Source organism: Lepisosteus platostomus, chromosome 5 (assembly GCF_059453375.1).
Source record: "Lepisosteus platostomus isolate fLepPlt1 chromosome 5, fLepPlt1.hap1, whole genome shotgun sequence".
NCBI classification, from domain to species: domain Eukaryota; kingdom Metazoa; phylum Chordata; class Actinopteri; order Semionotiformes; family Lepisosteidae; genus Lepisosteus; species Lepisosteus platostomus.
Window position 1 is genome coordinate 8,170,843 of NC_142615.1, and position 25,990 is coordinate 8,196,832.

A 25,990-nucleotide genomic window follows, 5' to 3' on the forward strand; every position below is an offset into this window, starting at 1 on the left:
CGTCCAGCAGCACGACGCGCTGGCCCTGGTTGTGTCAAAGGGGGGGGATTATTTTTAACACAATAACGTGCTACTACTATGATTCCTGCATTTTCTATAGATTCTACGCGCTCCTTCCGTGTGAAATGAAACACCCAATGTCGCGACAGGCTCGGCTGCAGGAGAGACGGACTTCAGTTCTGTTTAAAACAAAAAAATACCTGCCTGTAGGAGACTTTCGCTCTGCAGAAGAGCTTTGTCGTGGTCTAAGCAGTCAGGATGTTACTCTGCGGTTTTTAAGGCGCTGTTCCGGGGGGTCTGCAGTAATTGTTCTCGCTTATTGTGGGCTCCTTCCTGTTCCTTACTTTTTGACGTTGGGAAAAAAAATTAAATTCCCCCCCTGAGAATCTTTACTTCTTGTTACTTTTGAGCCGCTGGCAAGATGTCATATGAAAAAAAGGAGCACGTGTTTATCTGTGTTCATCTGTGGCTGAAAACGGGTAGTTTGGACGTGTACCAAAACAAAACCGCCAATGCTTTAACGCTTCTCACGCGGAAATGCAAAAGGACTGAACCTCCAATTAAAACGTGAAAAATAAACATGACCGATGTATGTAAACAAAATGGGCTTTCTTGTGCGCAGAAAACAAACAACAAATCACTCCTGTCTGTCTTGTGGGGTCGTGAGTGGTTAATTGGTTCCAGGGGCTCACCCAGCTGTGTCTGGAGAGAAGCCTGGGTATGGGCTTCAACCACAGGGCTGGGCAGCTTGTTCCCAACCCCCACCCCTCTCTGTGTACGGAAGCGCCTCCTGTCCTGACTAGAGGAGCTCATCTCAACCCAGGGTTTGGGCTTCAAACAAAGGGCTGGGCAGCTTGTTCCCCACCCCCACCCCCCCACTGTGTAAAGATGTGCCTCCTGTCCTGACTGGAAGGTCCCATCCATCTGTGTCTGGAGAGAAGCCAGGGTATCTGCTTCAACCACAGGGCTGGGCAGCTTGTTCCCCACCTCCACCCCCCTTTTTGCAAAGTAGCACTGCCTGTTCTCTGTCTGAAATGCCCTTCCTCTGTGCCCTCTGGTCCACGATTCAGTATTCACTCTGAAGAAGCCAGCTGGACTGACTTGGCCAGTGACCATTAAGGATTTGGAAAATTTGTATCACATTCCCCCCATTCTCCTCTGTTTGAGAATAAAGAGATCTAGTGACTTATCCCTTCTTTTCAGCACAGAAATGTATCCTATGTGATCCCAGAGCAGCGATGTCTTTTCGAGTAAAATCGCATGCAGCATTCTCACCAAGGTGTGAACTATGGCGGCGTGCGGGTGGAACATAGCGTGGTTTTGTGTTTTGCAGCAGGTACCCTTGTGTACGAACGCGCCTTTCTGCACTGTACTGGGGCATCTGTGAACAGGATGTTGCCGTCATAGAAAGACCTTGCTGCAGTCTTCGCCACCTGCCATAGAGAAATACGTGGGGGGGGGGGGGATTAGACGAATATTAAGATCTGGTCATGTACATGAAACGGGTTTGTGCGTGTGCGTGTGTGTAGGTACACTCTCCCCTGGTGGAGATTTGCTAGTCGTATTCCAGAAACAGCAGTGAAATGGGAATCAGGGGGCAGGAGTGGACACTCAGATGGTGTGCGTTTTGGAAAGGAGAACGATTGGCGCTACTTTACACAAAGGGTGGCAGGGGTCGGGAACAAGCTGCCCAGCTGGGGTGTTGAAGAGGATCGCCTGGCGCCTCGCAAGACACAGCTGGATGAGATCCTCCAGTCGGGACGGGACAGGGAAGCGCTTCTTTACACAAAGGGTGGCTGGGGTGGGGAAAGGGCAACTTAAACATCCTGTGTTGTCCAGCCCCACCTGTGTGTGTGTGTGTGTGTGTGTGTGTGTGTGTCTCCCTGACTGTGACAGAAGCTTCGTAGGGCACCGATGTCCTCTGCTGTCCCCCTGGACTACTGAGGGGCTAAGTTTGTGTGAGGCTACATGGGTCAGTTTAATCACCTCTCTCCTCCATTTCTCCTGCCTGATCTCTCTCTCTCTCTCTCTCTCTTTCTCTCTCTACCTTAGATTCATCAGCCGGAGGTGTTATATATATAGCGCTTTTCTGGACACTCCACTCAAAGTGCTTTACAGGTCATGGGGATCCCACTACCGCCACCAGTGTGCAGGTCTTTACAGGTCATGGGGATCCCACTACCCCCACCAGTGTGCAGCTCTTTACAGGTCATGGGGATCCCACTACTGCCACCAGTGTGCAGCTCTTTACAGGTCATGGGGATCCCACTACTGCCACTAGTGTGCAGCCCCACCTGGATGATGATGCTCCAGTCCACTCCCCACACACCGGCTCTCAGTGGGGAGGAGAGTAGAGTGATGAAGCCAGTTCAGAGATGGGGGTTATTAGGAGGCCATGATGGATAAGGCAGCAGCCATATCACCCTGCAACTCACAACTGGCAACCCACTGAAGCTAAGAAGGTGTGAGCCTGGTCAGTACCTAGATGGGAGACCTCCTGGGAAAAACTAAGGTTGCTGTTGGAAGAGGTGTTAGTGGGGCCAGCAGGGGGTACTCACCCTGTGGTCCATGTGGGTCCTAATGCCCCAGTATAGTGACGGGGACACTATACTGTAAACAGGCGCCGTCCTTCGGATGAGACGTAAAACCGAGGTCCTGACTCTCTGTGGTCATTAAAAATCCCAGGGCGCTTCTCGAAAAGAGTAGGGGTGTAACCCCGGTGTCCTGGCCAAAATTTCCAATTGGCCCTTACTAATCATGGCCTCCTACTAAAACCCCTCTATGAATTGGCTACATTAATCTGTAATCTGATGGTATTAGAATCCAGCCTTGCGGGATAACTCGAACAACGCACACACACGGGTACTAATACACGAGGATACATTTATTAATACATAAAATGTGCATATAAACATAACAGATCTTATCGTGAGGATTAGCAGAATACAAAAGGTATATATTTAATCATGAAGAGTTACAGATACCAAGAGGACATACATTCAGTATATCATTCATTTAGACCGTTTCGTAAATGAACTTGGATAACAACTTCTACACTAGATACTCAAAACAAGTACATCACTCATAGGAATTAAATTGATATCAACTGGTTGGGATAACAATTGAATTCTCGAGCTGTAATGCAGAATGTTGAATACTCATCCAATCTGTGGGAATTCAGATCTCCCGTGGACACAAAGAAGCAGTGGCAGGCTGTTCCTGTGTCCAATCGGCACTCTCTGGCTCTGTGCCAGGCAGTGCTCAGTGCAGCTTGCGACATCGTGGGAGAGATTCCTGCAAAGCTCTAGCAGTGGGCTCTCTGAAGACCAGCTAGTTAGTGTTGGCTGAAACTAGCAAAGTTTGTGCACAGGAGGAAAAGTGACTGCGGGTCCCAGCAGGTCAGGATGAAGACTGGTTTGTTCCTGATGAAGCGCTAGTCCTGAATTCTTATTCAGCTGTCCACAGTTCCGACCTGTTCATGAGGCTTGCTGCTGATGCTAACTTCGGGTGGATCCTTTGGTTACGTGCTGGCAACTTTCGCCCTCGACTCTTAGAACAAAGGAAAGTCCTGCCACTCGGACACAGTGGCCATTATGTGGAGGTCCGGACCGAGTCGGAGGATGTTCAGGACGTGCTCCAAGGCTGAAAGTCCAGCAGGCGTGCTGCGAGAATGTCCTGCTCTTGGGAACTGTGCTCGAGAGGTGTCCAGCCGGCCCAGAGGCTCTTTGTTGCCTGTTTATACCTGGAGGAACTGCAGGTCGCTCATTGGTTGAAAGTTTTATGGGGATCAGAGACCCACGTGGGGTTAACCTGCGCTACCAGTTCCTGATTGGCTGATGATGAGTAATAATGCACTCTGACCTTAGGGTCATAAACCAACTTTGAATGACATTTTCCCTTGGAATCTCAGACTTTTAGTCACTAGTAATGACATTTGTTAAGGTGGTTGATGTGTACCAGCTTTTGGGAGCTGTTCCTTAGCAGGACACTCTATCGGCTAGAAAAACACCTTAATTGTGAACCAAATTGAATGGACTCTGTATCAAGCACCACTGAGGTGAAGGAGAGAGGGACTGGCAAGGGAGCAGCAAACTTAATTCTTGTATTTTAATAAACCTTGTTGCTACAACGGTCTCTCTCCTGCGTGAGTGCGCTGGTGGGTTTTTAAGTCACTTGACTGACTAAAACTCTTCTCACACTGACTGCAGCTGAATGGTCTCTCTCCTGTGTGAATGCGCTGATGTCGTTTTAAGAGGTGTGAGTGACTAAAACTCTTTCCACACTGACTACAGCTGAAAAGTCTCTCTCCTGTGTGAATGCGCTGGTGTGAATATAAGTGGTTTTTCTGACTAAAACTCTTCCCACACTGACTGCAGCTGAACGGTCTCTCTCCTGTGTGAATGCGCTGGTGGACTATTAAACTACTTGACTGACTATAACTCTTCCCACATTGACTGCAGCTGAATGGTCTCTTTCCTGTGTGAATGTGCTGATGTCGTTTTAAAAGTTGTAAATGACTAAAACTCTTCCCACACTGACTGCAGCTGAATGGTCTCTCCCCTGTGTGAATGCGCTGGTGTGATTGTAAGTGGCTTATTTGACTAAAACTTTTCCCACACTGACTGCAGCTGAATGGTCTCTCTCCTGTGTGAATGCGCTGGTGGGCTATTAAGCCTCTTGACCAACTAAAACTCTTCCCACACTGACTGCAGCTGAATGGTCTCTCTCCTGTGTGAATGCGCTGGTGGGTTTTTAAGTTACTTGACCGACTAAAACTCTTCCCACACTGACTGCAGCTGAATGGTCTCTCTCCTGTGTGAATGTGCTGGTGCCTTTTTAAGTCATATGACTGACTAAAACTCTTCCCACACTGACTGCAGCTGAAAGGTCTCTCTCCTGTGTCAATGCACTGGTGTGACTGTAAGTGTCTTTTCCGACTAAAACTCTTCCCACACTGACTGCAGCTGAATGGTCTCTCTCCTGTGTGACTGCGCTGGTGGATAATTAAGCTACTTGACTGACTAAAACTTTTCCCACACTGACTGCAGCTGAACGGTCTCTCTCCTGTGTGAATGCGCTGGTGGGTTTTTAAGTTACTTGACCGACTAAAACTCTTCCCACACTGACTGCAGCTGAATGGTCTCTCTCCTGTGTGAATGCGCTGATGCCTTTTTAAGTCATGTGACTGCCTAAAACTCCTCCCACACTGACTACAGCTGAAAGGTTTCTCTCCTGTGTGAAGGTGCTGATAGGGTTTTGAAATGCTAGACTGACAGAAACACTGCTCCTCCATGTGCCATAATGGCAGTTTGTCCACTCCATCTGAGCAAGGCCTTGAGTGATTCTTCCTCATCCCCTGATCGTCCTGTGGTCTCTTATTCTGCAAATGCTCCATGGAATGGTCTTGCTCTGTGTGATGAAAGTGAGATTTGTTTTCTTCATTATGTCCCTCACTTTTCTGCTCAGCAGTGTGAATCATCTGGGGCTCCTTCTCCAGCTCTCTGAGACTAAAACCGCCCAGTTCATTCAGTTGTTCCTCTCTTTGCCCAAGAACAGACACACTCTCCAGTTCATTAAAACTTTCAACAATTTTCTCAGTAACCAGATTATTAAACCTGTGTGTAAAGTCATCAGATGCTAAGGGATTACATGATTGTTTGAGACTGTGCAATGACAGTCTCTCCACTTGAACAGAACAAGGCCTAATTATCAAGCCCTGTAGGAGCTGCTGTTGCTCCTCCCTGTACTGACTCTCCTCTCGGTGCTGTATCTCAACAATGTTCTCTTCACCAGGTACATCAGTCTGCTGCTCTGTACAGTCAATCAACTGGGGCTCCATGTCCTGCTCTGTAAGATTAAAGACATCCAGTTCTTCACTGTGCTCTTGTACAGAGACACAGCCCAGTTCATTACAACCTTGTTTAATATTGTTTGAGTCCAGATTATTCATCTTCTTTGTAAAATCATCACATACTAAGAGCCCAGGTGTCTCACTCTCAGACTCCATTTTCATCATGGGCACAGAGTCCAGAACCTCAACAATCTGTCTGCTCTCTGTGTGCTGCTCACTGAGAGTCTTTTTCCCTTCTGGAGCAGTGAGCTCTGTCTCCTGCATCAGACTGGAGCCCCACTCCTCCTCACTGTGCTTCTGTTCAAGAGGAGCCCTTTCCCAAGCCTCAGAGAGAGCACTGGCCTCTGAACCTGTAAACAGAACAAGACAAAATCTTTATAATAATAAAAAACTTTATTTTATATAGCACTTTTAAAGGTGGCTTCTCAAAGCATTTTACAGAATGCCAACAACAAAAAATACACAAAATAAGCATGATGAGAACACACAGTTAGAGGAGACAGTAGATGGTGGTACTAAATACAGTAGGAGCAGAGGGGTAAAGAATAGTTCAATGAAGGGTCTTCTAAAGAAGAAGGTTTTGAGTCTGGATTTGAAGGAGTTTAGAGAAGGTGACTCTCTGATATCCTTAGGGAGAGAGTTCCAGAGCTTGGGGGCATAACAGGAGAAGGCCATGTCACCCATTGATTGTAGTCGGACTTGGGGACAGATAGGAGAACACAATTAGAAGAGCGAAGGTTGTGAGGTGGGGAGTAAGATCATCTCATATCGCCGACCACCTAATCTGCGTAACCTCCTTGTTCACAGCTCCCTTGACCGCCCTCAACAACCATCCACACCAGGCACTTTCCCTTGCAACAGAGCTCGCTGTATCACCTGCAAGTACACAGCCACCACCACACTCATTCAAGGCCCCTCAGGACAATTCCGGATCACCCAGACAGCATCTTGTACCTCCAGCAACCTTATTTACTGTATCTCTTGCAGTAAATGCCCAGCCATCTACATTGGAGAAACAGGAAGGAGACTCGGAGACCGCTTCAGAGAACACGTCAGGGCTGTGAAGATCAAAGATCTCTCCAAGCCCATTGTTTCTCATTTCACCTCTGACGGCCACGACCACACTAATCTCTCCGTCTGTGTTCTCAAAGACGGTTTTCCGAACTCATACATCAGAAAGACCACTGAAACTAAAATTATTCTGCAGTTAGGATCACACATTCTCCCTTCCCTTAACGACAGATTACTGTTCTTTTAAATTTTCTCCATTCATTGGAAGTTTCATTTCACACCTCTCTGCACCCATTCTGACTTCACACCTCTTGATTGGCCTCTCTTTCTGTCCCCTGCTCCCGCCTCTCACTCCTCCTACCTCCCAACCTTTGTTCTCCCGCTACTTTACCTTTGCCTACTGCCCTGTCTCTCTCACACCTGAAGAAGGCTCCACAGCCGAAACGTTGTGTTCTCTTTCTTCTTTTTTTCAGCATGGAATAAACCTATTACTTGTTCCTAAATAGAATAGAGACAGACACATCAGCGTCAGGTTTGGTATGGATGTATATTTGAGTATCATCAGCATAGTAGTGATAGCTGAGGCCATGTTATCTAAAAAGCTTTAAACTACACAAACGCGTACTAGTACACTGACGATCAATTTGGGTTGTTTAAACAGCGGAATAAGTGGGTATAAGGGGGTGTTCTGATTTAGCTTTGTCAGAAACCTAACTACCATGTAAAAAGTAAGTCTACTGTAATAATATCACAATCACATTACATTTACATTAACAGTGCACTGAGAGAGAGAGGGGGGTTAATACAGACACATTGACTGGACACTACAGTACATTAACACTGCACTGAGAGAGAGGGATGAATACAGACTGACTGGACACCACAGAACATTAACACTGCAATCAGAGAAAGGGGTTAATACAGACACACTGACTAACTGGACACTACAGAGCATTAACACTATACTGAGAGAGAGGGGTTAATACAGACACTGACTGGACACTACAGCACACTAACAATGCACTGAGAGAGAGAGGTGGGTTAACAGACAAATTGACTGCACACTACAGTACATTAACACTACACTGAGACAGAGGGGTAAATACAGACACTGATTGGACATAACAGTACATTAACACTGCACTGAGAGATAAGTGTTAATAGATAAATACTGACTGGACACTGCAGCATATTAGCACTGCACTGAAAGGGGTTAATACAGACATGCTGACTGGACACTACAATACATTAACACTACACTGAGATAGAGGCATTTATACAGACCATACACTAACAGTGCTCGGGGGGGGGGGGGGGGAGACAGACTGACTGGACACTACAGTACATTAACATTGTACTGAGAGAGAGGTTAATACAGACACTTTCTGGACACTACAATGCATTAACACTGCACTGAGAGAGACAGGTGTTAATACAGACACACTGACTGGACACTCCAGTATATTAACACTGTACTGAGAGAGACAGGGGTTAATACAGACACACTGACTGGACACTCCAGTATATTAACACTGCACTGAGAGAGACAGGGGTTAATACAGACACATTGACTGGACACTCCAGTATATTAATACTGCACTGAGAGAGACAGGGGTTAATACAGACACACTGACTGGACACTCCAGTATATTAACACTGCACTGAGAGAGAGAGGGGTTAATACATACACACTGACTGAACACTACAGTACATTAACACTGCACTGAGAGGGGTTAACACAGACACACTGATTGGACACTACAGCACATTAACACTGCACTGAGAGAGAGGGGTGAATACAGACAGACTGACTGGACACTACAGTCTATTAACACTACACTGAGTGAGACGTTAATACAGACTCTTTCTGGACACTATAGTACATTAACACTGCATTGAGAAAGAGAGGGATTAATACATACACACTGACTGAACACTACAGTACATTAACACTGCTGAGAGAGGGGTTCATACAGACACTGACTGGACACTACAGGACATAAAAACTGCACTGAGAGAGAGGGGTGAATACAGAAACATTGACTGGACACTACAGCACATGAACACTGCAGTAAGAGAGAGGGGTGAACACAGACAGACTGACTGGACACTACCGTGCATTAACACTATACTGAAAGAGAGGGGTTAATACAGACACTGACTGTACACTATAGCACATAAACAATGCATTGAGAGAGAGAGGTGGGTTAACAGACAAACTGCTTGCACATTACAGTACATTAACACTACACTAAGACAGAGGGGTAAATACAGACAGTGATTGGCCATAACAGTACATTAAAAGTGCACTGAGAGAGAGGTGTTAATAGAGACATGCTGACTGAACACTACAGTACATTAACTCTGTACTGAGAGAGGGGTTAATACAGACACACTGACTGGACACTCCGGTATATTAACACTGCACTGAGAGAGGGGGGGGTTGATTCACACACACTTACTGCACAGTACAGTACATAAACAATGCACTTAGAGAGAGAGGTTAATACAGACACACTGGATCAATATTCCAGACGAGTTAATACAGACACAGACCGTGGAGGACGGTAATACAATTGAAATAATTTTTATATACACAATCATTAGTATACATATAAAATCTAGACCAATACAACGTAAATACAATATTTATAAATGTTGTTTCATAATGATGTTGGGTTACAAATTGATTCAGTGGAACAATTGTTAAATGTGAACGTGGTGTTTTCAGCACCGTAACCGGACAAAACAGTTCAGTTTCCAGTAAAGAATCCCGTTGCTACATCACACAAGTCTTTCCCACTTCACTCTGCATCTTTCCACTATATTCTCACCAGTGAGGAAAGTTTTTTGATGACAGTTTGATAGTTTGTTAGATAACGAGAATGTTTACTCTTGCGAGATGTTTTCTTTAAAATAAAGTTTGTTATTTAAAAAATCTCACCAGTGAGGAAGTTATAGACACTGGTTTTAAACACACATACTGACTTCATACATGTCACCACACTGACCTGAAAGCTGCAGTTCCGTATCCATTTCTTCTTTTATTTCTGCAGAGACTTCACAGGGAAGCGTGTGTCCAACACTGTTTGTCGGTTCCTGATCTCCTCCTGCTCCAGACTCCTTCTCCCTCAGCTGCAATCTCCACTTCAGGCTCTCGTTTTCCTTCTTCAGTTGCGCCATTTCACTCCCGACACTGTCCTCCACACACTGTGTGATTTTAAACACGGCCCGTCTCTCCAGGATCTGGGAGACGCTGCGGAGTTTGTCTTGAAACTCGTCCTCCGAATCACACATCCTGTTTCCAAAAACTTCTGACACTTCATACACGATCGATTTGAGCAAAACGTGCATGAAAGAGTCAAGCTGGGTTTGCAGATTTAACAAGCACTCCGCCATCCTTCTTCAGAGTCGGTCAGAAACAAAGGCTGACTTCCGGAGTTTAAACAGAACAACTTATTTTTTATTCTTCACAGATCCTGTTGTCAGGGCTGTGCTCTGTTCAAGCATAAACACAGTCGACAAGACGTTACGTATTCAGAACCTGAAGTTATTTTAAAGAAAAACAACAACTTTCTTTAAAGAAAATTATTCAGTCATCCACACGTGGGTGAAATACATGCAGGGTCGCGCAGTATAATGACGTCATTCGTTAGCGCGGCCACAGCTTCAAAACAATAGAGAAGCGGAGCTGAGAAAGAGGAGTTTCTTCAGCCGGATATAAACTTCTCTGCACCTCCTAGCGCGACCTAGTCAAGAGGAGTGAATCACCTGCGACCTTAGCCGTTTTTTCAAGTGGATTTTGATCTCCCTATGCAGGTTTTTGGTTAGAGAAAAACAATGCTGTCGTTTCTTGCCAACTGGCAGTATTTCTTCTGCACTGATAAGCAAGATTTCTATTTCATATTTCATAAATTGTTTGAATTTGTCCATATTCCATAATTGTTTTTTATGTTTGATTATCAGACAAAATATGACAACCCCTCTATTGAGCATATACTTTATTTTCCTGATGTACTGTAGCAGCCCCGACACTGAGAAACGAAGAGAAAATTACTTTTATCTAGCATTTTTCATGTTCAATGCGTTTGACATATCCCAACAGCGACAGAGTTCTTTTGCGACACTGTTTCTACTTCTATCTTCTTTCTGTACGCTTTGATAAAAAAACGAGAAATCGTGCAAGGGGAAAAATGTCTTTTTTCATAGAGAAAACGTGCACCAGGAACTGTGGTGTTGAGAAGAAATGATTTAACACGATACGTGACCTTATTTAACGGAGCAAATGCTCACCCAGCAAGGTCTGGAGAACTTGGAGAGTCTGGTGGATGTGATAATTTCACGGTATTGTGGAAGAAAACAGTCTTTCTTTGAATTCTCAATCAATCGGAATTTCAGTGCGAAATATAAACCCTTTGTCTGATTTAAATATATTATATTTTAAAACTCATAATAAATCAGAAAACATGTTTCTCACTTTGAAATCGGGGCGGTGTATTACTAGTAGCGGCGCTGAGCACACTATGGGGGAATTCAGGTTATGTGATATACTAGAGTTTTAATAAATAACGCATCTGATTTCGGATCTTAAGATTGTAGGTTCGACTTCTAGCTGGTTCGTGTAAATTTTAATCAGGCTCTTCAGTAATAGATTATGTAATGAACCGCACCTGAAAGCGAACGTTGGGTCTGTTTCCTTTGTTTTCCAGCATGAAATAACAAATCGTTACAAAAGGCACCAGCTAATGTCTAATAGCGGTTTTTTTTTTTCAAATTACATTTTCAGGTTTAAGACACTGTTCAATAAAACACAAGTGTCCTTAAAATCTTCAACTTTCAGGTTTGTTTTACTCTGTAATAAAGGAGATCTGAAACTGAGATCTGATGTAGCTGTCTCTAAAGACGGAGGTGATGATTCGCAGATGTGAACCGTGCCTTTTCTCCTGTATGCAAGGGTATTCGCTGCGTGAGCTACTAAATGCGTGATCTGTATTACCCTATTTTGTTCAGATAATCTATGTGGTGTACAGATAGAACTCAACTGCATGGTGTGAATTCCGTGTTAAGCATAAGCAGAACCTGAAAAACCTCGACGTAGCCTTTTGATGTGAAGTCAGACGCGCTTCCGTTGAGCCACGAGGTCACGCCAAAGAGTTACTTTTAAGCCCCCATCAGCGTCGCGATTTTTTTTTCCTCCTGTGAGGAGCGCCGCTCTTCCAAACAGAGTCTCTTCTTCCCAGACCACATTTTATTCTTGCTGCGCAGCTCTTGAGCAGGTGTTGTTCTCGACAACAGATCCAGGAACACTGATTGTTTTTCATTAAGGACCCCATGGTGCAACGGTAGCACGTCTGACTTTAAATCCGGAAATTGAGTGTTTTAAGTACATGGGAGTCAACTGATACTGAACAGGTTCTGCTGCTGAACCTGCAGCCTTCGCCATAAGGTCCAGTTCCCCAGCCTTCTGACCTTATATGTCCATCCCTTCTTGTCAAAACTCGTATTTTCACAGGGTACCCTTCAGAAATCGCAGTATAGAATGAAAAAACTCCAATAAATCTCGGCCGCTGTTGGTGATTTTCCTTTAAAAACAAATGAATCTCCGAAACGTTTATGGAGTGTGTCACTTGCACTAAGACCGAGACGTGTTAAGCTGTACATGAGTCTTTGTGGCTCGGGTGTTAACCAAAAGGGTGGTGTTTTGAGCCCTCCCAGGGACGCTGAGCCTTTTAATGAACACACCCTCCTCACTTCATTTCTCCACGGGCGGTCTTGTACCGCAATCAAATACAGAGCCTGTACGGGGCAGTAAGCTTGCAAATATAGCTCGCTGTGTATATAATGAAGAAGCAGAGGTTAGTTTCTCATGTGCATGTTGCAGAGCCTTACGAAACTCATACCAACAGCTGGGGTTTGATCCCTGCACGGGCTATTAGTTAAAAGGCCATTGTAAATGACGTGTAACAGATTTTCCAGCTGGCTTTTATGTTTCACACTAAATTGCGATCTTGAAACTAAAATAATAAGAAATATGGAACACAACCGTTGTTCCCCAAGAAGGAAAGCTGTTTTACACTGATGTCACTCCTTTTAATAAAATCCAGATTGTGAAGACAACTCTGCCTTATCAAAAGAAAATGTTACACAAAAGTTGGAAAGCACACTCTCAATCCATCTGTATATTTGATTTCCGCCATCCATTCAAGGGTGCTTGGTGCTTCGCAAACAAATCATTTCAGGGAAGAAACTTAGTTTAGTGAACTACTGTTGTATTTTCGCTGATTGAATTTGATCTTTGTACTCTCTTTGAATTCTCAGATATAATATTTCAGAATTACAGTTCAAATTTGTTGGAAAACTTCACAGGCATTATTAGGTTAGCACTGTACAATTGTATTTTAACATCTTGGTATATTTACCTTCATTTTAATATAGAAGTAACCATAAATGTTATTTTGTACTTTTGTCGCACTTTTTAAAACATTTTAGCGGAGGATGCACGGCGACAATTGTATGCTATTATTCCTTGATATCAATGATCAGTTGAAGGATTTGAAGAAACTATCAAAGAAACAGCAGCAATAGCAGATGATTTTGTTTTTTGAATCCATCTTTACACCTCAATAATCCATTTGTCCTTGAAAAAAAGAAAAGACAGGCATGTTTTGAGTTTTGAGAGGAATGATCCTCTTCTCGATCGAAAAGAAACGTATAAATTTGATTGCTTCAGTAGAATTTTGGATTTTCTTTCGAAGATCTCACAAAGTATTGCCAGGATCTATATTTAGCGTTCGGGAGTGATAACACTGCTGATATTGATGGAGTAGAAATCTATGATGTATTGACAGCTTTATCTGAAGCAAAAAGTCCTAGAACGCTGCCTATGAAGTTTTGGGATTCATACCAAGAAGTACTCTTTGTTTTCCACCCCAAATGCTACTATTACATTACACATTATGCAAACATTACCAGTTTTAGTAGCTTCTGGGCGCGATTTTCCAAAACTGAAACTAATTACAAATTATTTAAGATGAACCATGTCCAAAAATTGTAAATCAGGATTAATATAATATCAACTGAAATTACTACAGAAGAAAAGATTTAACTGAAATATGAATAAGACTATGCAAGCCTAGAAAGTAGAACAATTCAGTTTATATAACTTATTTTTTTATTTTTTGAGAAATGGGCTCACACACCGGAAGACACTAACGTTTCTCTTCGTTAGAGTATGTGAATTACAGTTTAACCCAAATGTTTGTAATTGTGAATCTGTTAAAATTCAATAAATCGTCTATCAACAGTAAGAAATTATTAAGAAAGTAAGAAATTGTTTTATTTCATAAACTATAAGACAATGAAGAGAGTTTACTTCGCTTTTGTTCTTTTAACTTAAGTGTTCAGGATCTGAACCCATCTGCAGACGATTGTGTTTCTTGAATCTCTTGTAATCATCAAAAGTCATTGTTTTGTGCTTCAGTTTTTGCTCGAGTTGTAGCATGGATGTTTTAAACGATCATTATTTTTCATGCTTTTTTGCATTTTCCTTCACATACAGAAAAAGTTCAAGGTGTTCATGTCACTGTGCTGCACATTTACGCTTGACCACCTGTAACAGTACAGGACACACAGTGAGGAATTCGTGCAGCTTTCAGCTCAGTGCGGAGTCCAGAGGGAGGACTCGCTCGCTGAATGATCTCTCAGGAAATCCTAGGTGAGATTCAAAAGGTAAACCTGGCTTTCTATGAACATGAGCAAAGAGTTCTCACTCAACAGAAGATTGCGATGTGAGTACAGTAATATAAAACACCTGAAGATGCCAGGGATTGAACCCCGGGCCTGTGGAGCAGTAAGTGACTTGGAGCGCTAATGTAAGAGATACTCACATAAAGTGCTTTTACTGACCATATTACAAATCACAGGAAGTAAGGTCTTAAAACATTGGGCAGTAGTGGGATTTAAACCCACACGCCTGAGAAAGTAGAGCCTAAAATCCAGCATATTAGACCATTCAGCCACACTACCTCTGGCCCCCTCTCCTTTCCTCACATTGCTGAGTATAGGTGCCTTCATGCAATTGAGCCAGGTTTGAATCCCAGCCAATGCATCTCCAAATCTTTTCAAATGAATCTGTGATCTTGTAGCACATCCTCTGAAACCAGCAATCGAAACTGGAGACGTCTTCTTCAACACTGAAAAGCTCAATTAGGACAAAGCAGTAGTACTCAGGACAGCAGTACCATATGTGTTCTTTATTGATTCAGACTCGTTCTCAGTGGTTCTTGCTCACCAAATAACTTAAAAGCTGAGGAAGAACGCTATGAAAAATACTAATCAAAATACAAAATAATAATCATTATTAACCAGAAACAGCAGAAAAACTGGTCACATTTGTGATTATGTCGCTTCTCTGCTTCAGCAAGGTCAATAAAGGACTCTCTGAAAGTAGTGTGGTGTTTCCGGGGGATAGTTTATGTAAACGAAGGTAGTACTTACACCACACTTTACTGTACTCAGATCCGTGGCGTTTCTTCCAATAACTGTCTTCCTAATACAGTCCGTAATCCGTTCCCTTAGTCCTGATCCGTTCCGAGTTCCAAAAGTTCGTAATAAAGCCAATCTGAGATGTATCCTAAACCTGTGTCCGTAATCCAAAATCATAAACCTTTCTCCTTGCAGTAGTTCGTTGTTCTCTTCCAAGTCGGTCCATTTTATTTTCTCCGGACAGCTCATCTTCTTCAGATCGTGTAGAGGGGCGGCCACGGCTGCAAACCCTGGGATGAAACGTCGATAGTAACTTGCCAGTCCCAAAAACGTTTGAATTTGCTTCTTGGTAGCTGGTTTGGGCCAGTTCTTGATTAAGTGTACCTTCTGATCTTGGGGCATGATTAATCCTCTCCTGATCGTATAACCCAGGTAATTGGCTTCCCTAGCCCCCAGACAACATTTACTTGGGTTGGCCGTTAATCCTGCTGCTCGCAACGCTCCAGTTAGTGCTTCCAGGTGTTGTAGATGTTGTTCCCAGGTCGTGCTGTGGATTACGACGTCATCCAAGTAGGCGGCTGCAAAATTCTGATACGGTCTCAGAATTCGGTCCATCAATCTTTGGAATGTTGCGGGAGCACCATGCAAACCGAAGGGTAGGACCCTATACTGATATAGTCCCTCAGGTGTGGCAAAAGCGGTTTTGGCTTTATCTTCTTTGGCCAGCAGCACTTGCCAATATCCCTTCGTAAGATCAAGGGTGCTGATGTATCGAGCGTTACCTAATCGCTCGATTAGTTCATCTATACGGGGCATGGGGTATGCATCAAACCGCAAGATCTCATTTAACCTTTTGAAATTGTTGCAAAATCGAATAGTTCCATCCGGCTTTGGGATCAGAACTATCGGGCTAGCCCACTCACTATGGGATTCCTCGATTATTCCCATCTCCAGCATTTTTCCCACCTCTTCTTTAATCAATTTCCTTTTGGCTTCTGGTACTCGATACGGGGGTAGCCTTACCTTTTTCCCTGATTCCGTGACAATCTTATGTTGTATAAGGTGGGTTCGACCAGGTGTCCGGGAAAAAACATCTTTGTTTTGGTTTAGGAATTCTTGTAGTTCCTGTTTCTGTGCCGGAGCCAGGTCTCCCACGGCTACCGCACCCGTTTCTTCTTCCAGAGGGTCTGGGGAAAAGTTGGTGAGCAGAACTTCGGAGCCATGCCATTTTTTCAGCAAATTGACGTGGTAGATTTGATGCTGCCGTCTTCTGTCATGTTGCTTGACCTTATAGTTGACTGGCCCCACCTTTTCCACCACTTCATAAGGTCCCTGCCAGGATGCCAAGAATTTACACTCTGGGGTTGGAACTAGAACCAGTACTCTGTCCCCAATCTGAAATTCCCTCGCAACTGCTCCCCTGTTATAAATTTGTTGTTGTTGAGCCTGGGCTTTCTCCAGGTTTCCTTTCACTATGGGAACAATAACATTTATTCTTTCTCTCATCTGTTCCACATGCTCAATGATAGTTTGTAAAGGGGAAGGTTGATGTTCCCACAATTCTTTGACCACGTCCAATAGGCCCCTTGGTTTCCGAGAGTATAATAATTCAAAGGGGGAAAATCCAGTCGAAGCCTGCAGTACTTCTTGAACCGCAAACATGAGATACGGGAGCAGCTGATCCCAATTTTTCCCATCCTTTTGCATCGTCTTCCTAAGCATGCTTTTCAGGGTCTTATTAAAACGTTCTACTAGACCATCGGTTTGAGGGTGATAAACAGAGGTTCTGATCTGCTGTATACCCAGTAGCTTACATAAGTCTCGCATGACTTTAGACATAAAAGGTGTACCTTGATCAGTTAGGATCTCTTTAGGAATTCCGACTCGAGCGAACAGTTGTACTAGCTCCCTAGCTATGTTTTTGGCGGTGGCAGCTCTCAACGGAATGGCTTCGGGGTACCTGGTAGCATAGTCTACTATTACTAATATATACTGGTGACCTTTGGTGGTTCTGATCAGGGGCCCCACCAAATCCATCCCAATCCGTTCGAAGGGGGTTTGAATAATTGGGAGGGGAATCAAAGGGTTCCTATAATAAGGTTGTGGCACACTTTTCTGACACTCAGGGCATTCCCGACAGTACTTCTCGATGGCCTTATAGATCCCTGGCCAAAAGAACCTAGAGAGGAGTCTCTCAGGAGGGGGGGAAGGGCTGTGGAACTATATGCATCCTTAGCATTGGCGTATAATAAGTCCAGTGTTTTGTTTTCTCTGGTCGGGCACTTAACAAACTGGTGGAAAGTAGGCAGAGTGGTGGAAATAGATACGTGGTTAAAGTCCCTTGAAATAGCTATAAAAGCGCTAGGGTGCTTTGTTTTTAGCCTGGCTGTGACTGTGTTTATGACGTCACGCGCTACCTCTGCATTTGCCGTAGGTGGAATGTAAACAACGACAAAGATGGCGCATGTAAACTCCTGCGGCAGATAGTAAGGACGCAGTCCTACGGCTACCAGTTCGATGTCCGGGTTACAGACGTGCTCCTTAACATGAGTATGTCCAGGATTACAACATCTGTTGTTGACAAGCACTGCGAGCCCCCCTCCTTTCCTCTTGCCGCTCTCGGTGTTTCTGTCTGCCCGCACCGTCTGAAAGCCACCGATGGTAACGTTCGAGTCCGGAATAAGTTCCTGCAGCCACGTCTCGGTGAAACACATGATACTGCATTCACGATACTCCCGCTGGCTCCTCACCAATGCTCCCAGTTCGTCCATCTTGTTCGCTAAGGACCTCACATTTCCCAGGATGATCGAAGGAAGGTAGGGTTTAAATCTCCTTCTCTTCGCCTTTCGCCTCGGCTTCTCCTCCTCAGCTCCTCCGGCACCAATGGCTTCTCTCCAGTGAGTAGAGCCGGACGCGCTAGCGCGATCAGCTGGTCCCGCGTGTAGACAATGCCTCTGTAGCTATTGGCATTAGATAGAAACAGAGGTCCGAGTATCAGAAAAAACAAGAAAAAGTTTCTCAGCTTCCTAGTATCCATTATGTTGTGATCGCAAATCTAGTTGCCGGCAAAGGTATGAAGAAAAAACACTAACACACTAGCATTAACTAACTGAAAGAAACAAAAAGACACAGAGCTGCTGTAGCAGGCTGCCACTAACACGGCGCCATCTTGAATTTGTACCAGTCTGAGCTAGTATTGTCCTACTCCCCACCTCACAACCTTCGCTCTTCTAATTCTGGTCTCCTGTCTGTCCCCCAAGCCTGTCTATGGGTGACAGGGCCTTCTGGTGTGATGCTCCAAAGCTCTGGAATTCTATTCCTAAGGATACCAGAGAGTCACCTTCCCTGAGCACAATTAAATCAAGACTTAAACTTTCATTCAATTGCTTTGCTCTTCCACTGTATTCCAAACCCTTATTGTAATGGTGTAATTCTGTTGTCTCCTCTCATTGTGTATTTTTTTACTGTAGAGTGCTTTATTATTTATGTACACAGCAAGCAAATGTTCTCTTTCTCAGAGCACACCATTAGCATTAAGCCTTATTAGCTACTAGCCAGCAGCCACAGTGGCAACCCACTGAAGCTAATCAGGTGGGAGCCTGGTCAGTACCTGGATAAAAATAATAATAATAATTATTAATAATAATTGCTTACACTCATATAGCGCTTTTCTGGACACTCCACTCAAAGCGCTTTACAGGTAGTGGGGACTCCCCTCTACCACCACCAATGTGCAGCCCCACCTGGATGATGCGACGGCAGCCATAGTGCGCCAGAACACTCGGATCGGAGACTCCTGGGAAAAACTAAGGTTGCTGCTGGAAAAGGTGTTAGTGGGGCCAGTAGGGGGTGCTCATCTTGTGGTCTGTGTGGGTCCTAATGCCCCAGTATAGTGACGGGGACACTGTACTGTAAAAAGGCGCCGTCCTTTGGATGAGACGTAAACCAAGGTTCTGACTCTACATGATCATTAAAAATCCCAGGGCACTTCTTGAAAAGAGTAGGGGTGTTACCCTGGTGTCCTTGCCAAATTTCCCCCTGGTCTTTACCCATCATGGCCTCCTAATAACCCCCATCTCTGAACTGGCTTCATCACACTGCTCTCCTCCCCACTGAGAGCTGGTGTGTGCTGAATGTAGGGCTGGGCTATGTGGCCTACAATTTAAATCACGGTATAATTTTAATTTGTAATTTTGGACAGTAATGATATATACAGATGCAGCCATTCAAAATGCGTGGGCGATACCGCATTATTTTCCGGTACGCTGTACGCAGTCTACCGCAAGCTACCGGTAAATACCGCGAGTTACCGGTAAATACCGCTAGTTACCGTAAATTCTCCTATAATACAACAAGCAAAATAATAGTATCTAGAATTTCCGCAAGGTGGAGCTAATAAAGCTCAACCTCTCATGTTTGAGCTGTGGCCATCAGTCTTTAACGAAGATATTACTAATAGTATTAATAATGAATGACCTTGGACAAGCTGTAAGTGTAAACTCAAAGTATTGCCCTGGTTAACATTCTTTTTTTCATTGACCGTCTTTGTAAAAGTAACACCACAGCATTTCGCAATCACGCATTTGTTTCCAATCATGCAAAGTACAGTGATTCACGATGCCTTTCACATGCTCATAAAAGAGATTGATTTAGGAACATAAACATATTACCGTATGCAAACTGTACTGTATACAGTATGTATATGTATATTTAATGTCTTAACTGTGCCCGTTTAAGTATTGAATATTCATATCTAATTTTACCACTGAAGGGAAATCTTAGTAGCTGAGCATAAAAAGAATAGGAGCATACTGCAACACGTGTGAAGGCCATAAACGATATTAATTTTGGAACATAAACATACAGTATATAGCTGGTCTTGGTACTTTAAAGAAAAAAAATACACACCAGTATTCCATTTCTCCCTAAACATTTTAAGCTTCGAAGTCTTTAACTAACGTGATACCGGAGTCAACAAGCATACTTTTAGAATTTGATTAAAAGGGAATATAATATGGAATCGCGTATCTAAAGAATTTAATAATGGTATGATTATATTTGTGTACTGCGACAGGGCTGTGTAAGGCTGTTTTGCCTCCCTGATCATGCGACTTCACCTGTAGCCTACTGGTCTAGGTGCGTGACTAACAATGCACAGGTTGTGTGTTTGAATCCAGCTGGTGCTGGACTCCTCCTTTAACAAACATTTCTTCGAAAAAATAGAATAGCGATATTATGGACAATCAATTGACTTTTATATTTCAAAATATCGCAACATGATCGATTCTAAGTCATTTTTGATAACAATGAATAGTCACCTTCTTCCCTTCTGGCAGCGGTTCCTGCTTCTATTGTGTGTGTGTGTGCAACAGAGTAAATTTTTATAGAGAAATGGAGGCTGGACAGTATGCGTTACAATATAAACATTTATATTGATTTAAATCGTGTTCTGATTTAAATCGCAAACGCGTGTTTAATTATGTGTTTTTTAATCATAATCAGGCTAATGCATTTCTACATTTTCTGTATGAACCAGCTTAGAGGTTCATACAGAAAGACAGCTTGTGTTTAAATTGAGTGTAAGGTAATTTTACTTACACTCAATTCCCTTACACAAAGCAGAAGGGAAATCTGCTGCCCCTTATGCAAAACCCTTATGCAAAACCAAACCCTCCTCCCATCCCAGTTTACCCTCTTTATCATCCTCAAAATCTACCTCGATTTTCAACTTAAAGCATTACTGCTTACTGGGTTTTTGAGGGGGAGGTGTCTTTCGCTGGAAATCTCGCCTGCTTCCACTACTGTACTCAACCCCCTCTCTCCCGGAGTGCTGTGACGAATTAAACCGGTTTCACAGGCATTCAAAGTAGGAAGTACAGTGTTAAGTGTTGCAAAAGAACTGCAACGGACATAAAAACTCCCTTGCTTTTAACAGAGCGTTCCATAATTTCTAACCATGAAAATGCCAGGTGAAAGGATTTGTAAACATATTTTGTTAAAGCAAGTCAGTTTTTTCCGCAACACATAAAATACATTTTTCCAAGAAAGTTTAGCCTTTGTCACTAATGAAACCACTAAATAAAGACATAAATATAGAAATCTTAAGATTTGTTTTATTTAATGTTGGTAGCAGGATGAACTGCCAGGTTGAGCTGAGTGTTTATTTTGTCTCAGAGTTGCTGCAAGATGTTAACAGTGAAAAATGTATTTAGAAATGAGTTATTTCAAGATGAAAATTTTCAGAATAATTGCAAATCTAGCAGGATAGAGAAAGCACAGAACACTGGCAGTTAGATTGATCAGATTAGTATGAAAAGTCATTTAGCAAAGGGAATGAGAAGAGTGACAAACTAGTATACTTTAGATCTTTTTTTCTGAACCAGGGAAAATCTGATCATGTTTCCCTATAACAATAATAAAAAAACTTTATTTGATATATCACCATTAAAGGTGGCATCTCAAAGCAATACAGTAGATGTAAAAACAGATAAAAGGACCACAGATTACAAAGTAAATGCATATAAGAAAGACAAGCAGTTAGAGGTGCTACCAAAATTAGAAAATGAAGCAGATACAGACACTAAGTCTTCTGAAAAGAAAGGTTCTGAGGTTAGATTTAAACTGGCCCTGGTGTATGTGTGTGTTTGTGTCTGTCTGTCCTGTGATGGACTGGCGCTATGTCCAGGGTGTATTCTGCCTTGTGTTCGTCGCTTACTGGGATAGGCTCCAAATCCTCTGTATGTAACGAACAGTTCTTTCCGGACCCTATGCGGACGACACAATCCGACGAAGTGGGGGAACACTGGGGAAACGTCATGCAGGAAAACGGGGCTGAAGACAGGGGGGCGTGTCCAAGGTGCGCTGGTGCACGGGGGAGGTGTGGCCGAGGCGAACAATCCAAGAGTAATCCTTAGGGAACATCCAAAAACACACGAGTAAGTCCAAAACCAGAAGATCCATCAGAACAAGATAAAAACCACGAAGACCGGGTCGGAACCGGTGGACAGGGACAAGGAACAGGGGTTAAAACCTTAACGGGACCAGGCGCTTCCTGGTCCCGGACTCGCACGATATGGAAATCAGATGCAGAGCCCGGAAGAGCGTCAGCGCCTGGCTTTTAAGGTGGGCAGGGAATAGGGAGCAGGTGCATGGAATAAAGTCTTGAGTGATAGGGCTGGAGCACCCTTAAGGAGGGGGAACTAATATCGTGACACTGTACTGGATAAAGAGATTAGAAATGGATGGAAGTAAAGGCACTGTGTGGATGGAACTATACACAGTGTTAGAAACCCACTATGAAATGGCAGCATCTCACTGAGAATAAAATATTTTATAGTGCTGGCTTAAGGAAACTGCCTTTCCACCTCTCTTGCACATCAGTATCCATACCTTGTTATTTAAACAAATTGCCTCTAATTATAAACATCTTAATATGCTGGCTCTGTGGATCCGCATCAGCTATGTTTGCCCATTCCTTCAATTCATGTGCATCCAACACACAGTTCAACGCTAGCAACTACACAAAATCGAAAATACAATCCTCACAAAGGCTAAACTTTCTTGGAAAAATGTCTTTTATGTGTTGCGGAAAAATGTTTACAAATCCTTTCACCTGGCGTTTTCGTAGTTAGAAATTATGGAACGCTCTGTTAAAAGCAAGGGAGTTTTTATGTCCGTTGCAGTTCTTTTGAATATAATTAAATCGTTATTAATTTCTTGAGATACGCGATTCCATATTATATTCCCTTTTAATCAAATTCTAAAAGTATGCTTGTTGACTCCGGTATCGCTTTAGTTAAAGACTTCGATGCTTAAAATGTTTAGGGAGAAATGGAATACTGGTGTGTATGTTTTCTTTAAAGTACCGAGACCAGCCATATACTGTATGTTTATGTTCCAAAATTAATATCGTTTATGGACTTCACACGCGTTGCAGTATGCTCCTATTCTTTTTATGCTCAGGCACTAAGATTTCCCTTCTGCTTTGTGTAAGGATGGTATCAAAAGCAATCTTAGGTGGTGAGAACGCTGTGCTCAATGTTTTTAAGGGACTTTCGAAACTCTGCCCCAAAGTCATGTGACTGATTTTTCGCCCTGTTTCATTGGTTAAACGCAATGATCACAAGCACCACCATGGTAACTGGGATGTGTAGTTTTTAATTCTGTTTGAATTATAACTGTACGTACTGTCTTCATATTTGGCCAGGGCTTTAAAGAGAAGGCGCGCCAAAAAATTTCGGTGCCGTCGTCTCTGCTTTAAAGGTACCCCCGTGCTGGAAGAATTTGACCTCGGAACGTTTGCCCAGCGTACTATTAAACCAACGCATTGGCATGTTAAAGCGATTCTATTGAGGGAGTTACTAAATTCTTTAGATACGCTATTCCATATTATATTCCCTTTTAATCAAATTCTAAAAGTATGCTTGTTGACTCCGGTATCACGTTAGTTAAAGACTTCGAAGCTTAAAATGTTTAGGGAGAAATGGAATACTGGTGTGTATTTTTTTCTTTAAAGTACCAAGACCAGCTATATACTGTATGTTTATGTTCCAAAATTAATATCGTTTATGACCTTCAGATGCGTTATGCTCCTCTTCTTTTTATGCTCAGCTATTAAAATTTCCCTTTAGTGGTAAAATTCCATATAAATATTCAAAACTAAGCGGATTGAAATGTGCACAGTAAAGACATTAAATGATTAAATCTTTTCACTACCAACCAATGCACCACGAGTGCCCCTGTCGGTCATTTTGGCCAGCCAATCACTTGCCCTGCGGTGCCCTACGGTGCCCTGCGGGTTGGTTACTGCACCGCGGGTTTTAACCACTCATTTTGAATGGCTGCATCTGTACATTCATAACTACAAATACACTATAAAAAACACTAATACAAATACCACTAATATTGCAACAGTAACACTATCACCAAGACTTACACTATCATCCTCTCTAACACTGACACAAAATACTACTACACTAATAATACTAATAATAACAGTAATGCTATCACTAAAACTAACATGACTACTAGTGTAAATTATCTAACCTCAGCTCTGTAATTATCACTAATATTAACAGGAATACTAGCATTAAAACAATCAATAGCACTATCATCATTAATACTCACATGAAAACTATCATTAATATTAAAAGTACCGATTGTACTCACACTAATATTAACATGAAGACACTAATATTAGTATTAGTTGCTGTCCGTGACGTCACACCACTCTTTGTGACGAAGGCGAGACACCTAGCCGTGGACAGTGACGTGGCGCCTGTTGCTGTGGTTACCATACTGATGATTTGTAAACAGTGGAAAAATGCATTTAAACTGTTACACAAATTTATCAACTTGGAACATAATTTTTAAGCTCTAGCATACAATTCCTAAACAATCATTTGAATAATAATTCTTTAATTTCAGATTGAACATTATTAACACTAAAGGCACTATGGTAATTGATCGATACAGGCTCTATTGAATGTTTTCTAGATATTAAAAACAGGGTCAAAACGGGTCAAAACTTCACCAATCCGTGAAGTTAATCGATTATTCTACGGTTCTTCAGTTGAATTAATTAGTTGTCGATAGATAAGTGATCAATAACTCTCCTCTGTGCGCTCCGCTCACCTCCCGCGGTCTCGCTCTCTGATCCTGGTGCTCTGGCTGGGGTCCGTGACGTCACAGCGCTCTTTCTGATGGAGCAGACATGTCTCCGCTGGAGGAGACTCCTGTCCGGAGCCCAGGGGGCTTTTCTTACAGATACAACATCTCCAAAAATAAAGGCGATTCGTAACAGCTGGAAATGGAGAGCGACAAACCAAGGAATAAAATTCATTAAACCAAAAAAAATAGTTTACTTCACAGACTAAAATAATTGTATAGCATACTCCCGGAGAGCAGAAGAGAAAGGGCACAAGTCCCTGTAATGAGCTCTTTTAAGCATTTTAAACGAATCTCCACAGAATAGAAGCCAGGAGGATCAGACACCTGATCCTGAAGGTTGAAGAGTATCTCCTGGTTTTATTTCCACCCGAGCTCTCAGCTCCTCAGCCGGTTTGATGATTTAATTAACTGTATAACTGTTATCAGACTCTGTTTAACTGTATATTTATAAGACTGTCTGCGAGAGATGTGTGGGAGACGCTGAATCCCAGGGCTGGTGTGGAATCACACACAGACAGGTCTTCTGTGTGATCTGAGTCCCACTGCTCAGAGCTAAAGACTGGTCAACTGGTCACTATTGTAAACACAACCATTGGTCTGTTGCTGCTGAGAATCATAATGCACTGGTAAGAGTGGCAATACTCACAACCAATTAATTCAACTGAAGAACCGTAGAATAATCGATTAACTTCACTGATTGGTGAGAACGAATTATTTTCCCATTTTGACCCTGTTTTTAATATCTAGAATACAATTCAACTGAAGAACTCAGATTGTCAGGATAAAGAGAAGGATGGAGATGAGCTTCTGTCTGTTCAGGAGGTAGGAGTTTTGGTAAAGTACTGAGGGATCCAATGCTCTGTGTGTGAGTCTGAGCTGTGAATCTGACTGAGAGGAGATACATTTTTTATTCTGCCTGTGAAAAGTCTTTTCCTTTGCCAATCAATGTTACATCCCATTCAGATACTCTGCACA

General features: G+C 42.9%; 1 protein-coding gene across 1 annotated transcript; it reads right to left on the reverse strand.

Moving 5' to 3' along the window:
- Positions 1 to 2,863: 2,863 nt before the first annotated feature.
- LOC148663014 (uncharacterized) lies at positions 2,864 to 10,630 on the reverse strand. The gene is made up of 2 exons (XM_088631335.1): positions 9,874 to 10,630; positions 2,864 to 6,201 (listed from the first exon to the last, which is right to left on the reverse strand). Exons 1-2 carry the CDS (start codon positions 10,259 to 10,261, stop codon positions 4,124 to 4,126), a joined length of 2,466 nt encoding a protein of 821 aa, XP_088487461.1. The 5' UTR covers positions 10,262 to 10,630; the 3' UTR covers positions 2,864 to 4,123.
- Between the last annotated feature and the right edge of the window lie 15,360 nt (positions 10,631 to 25,990).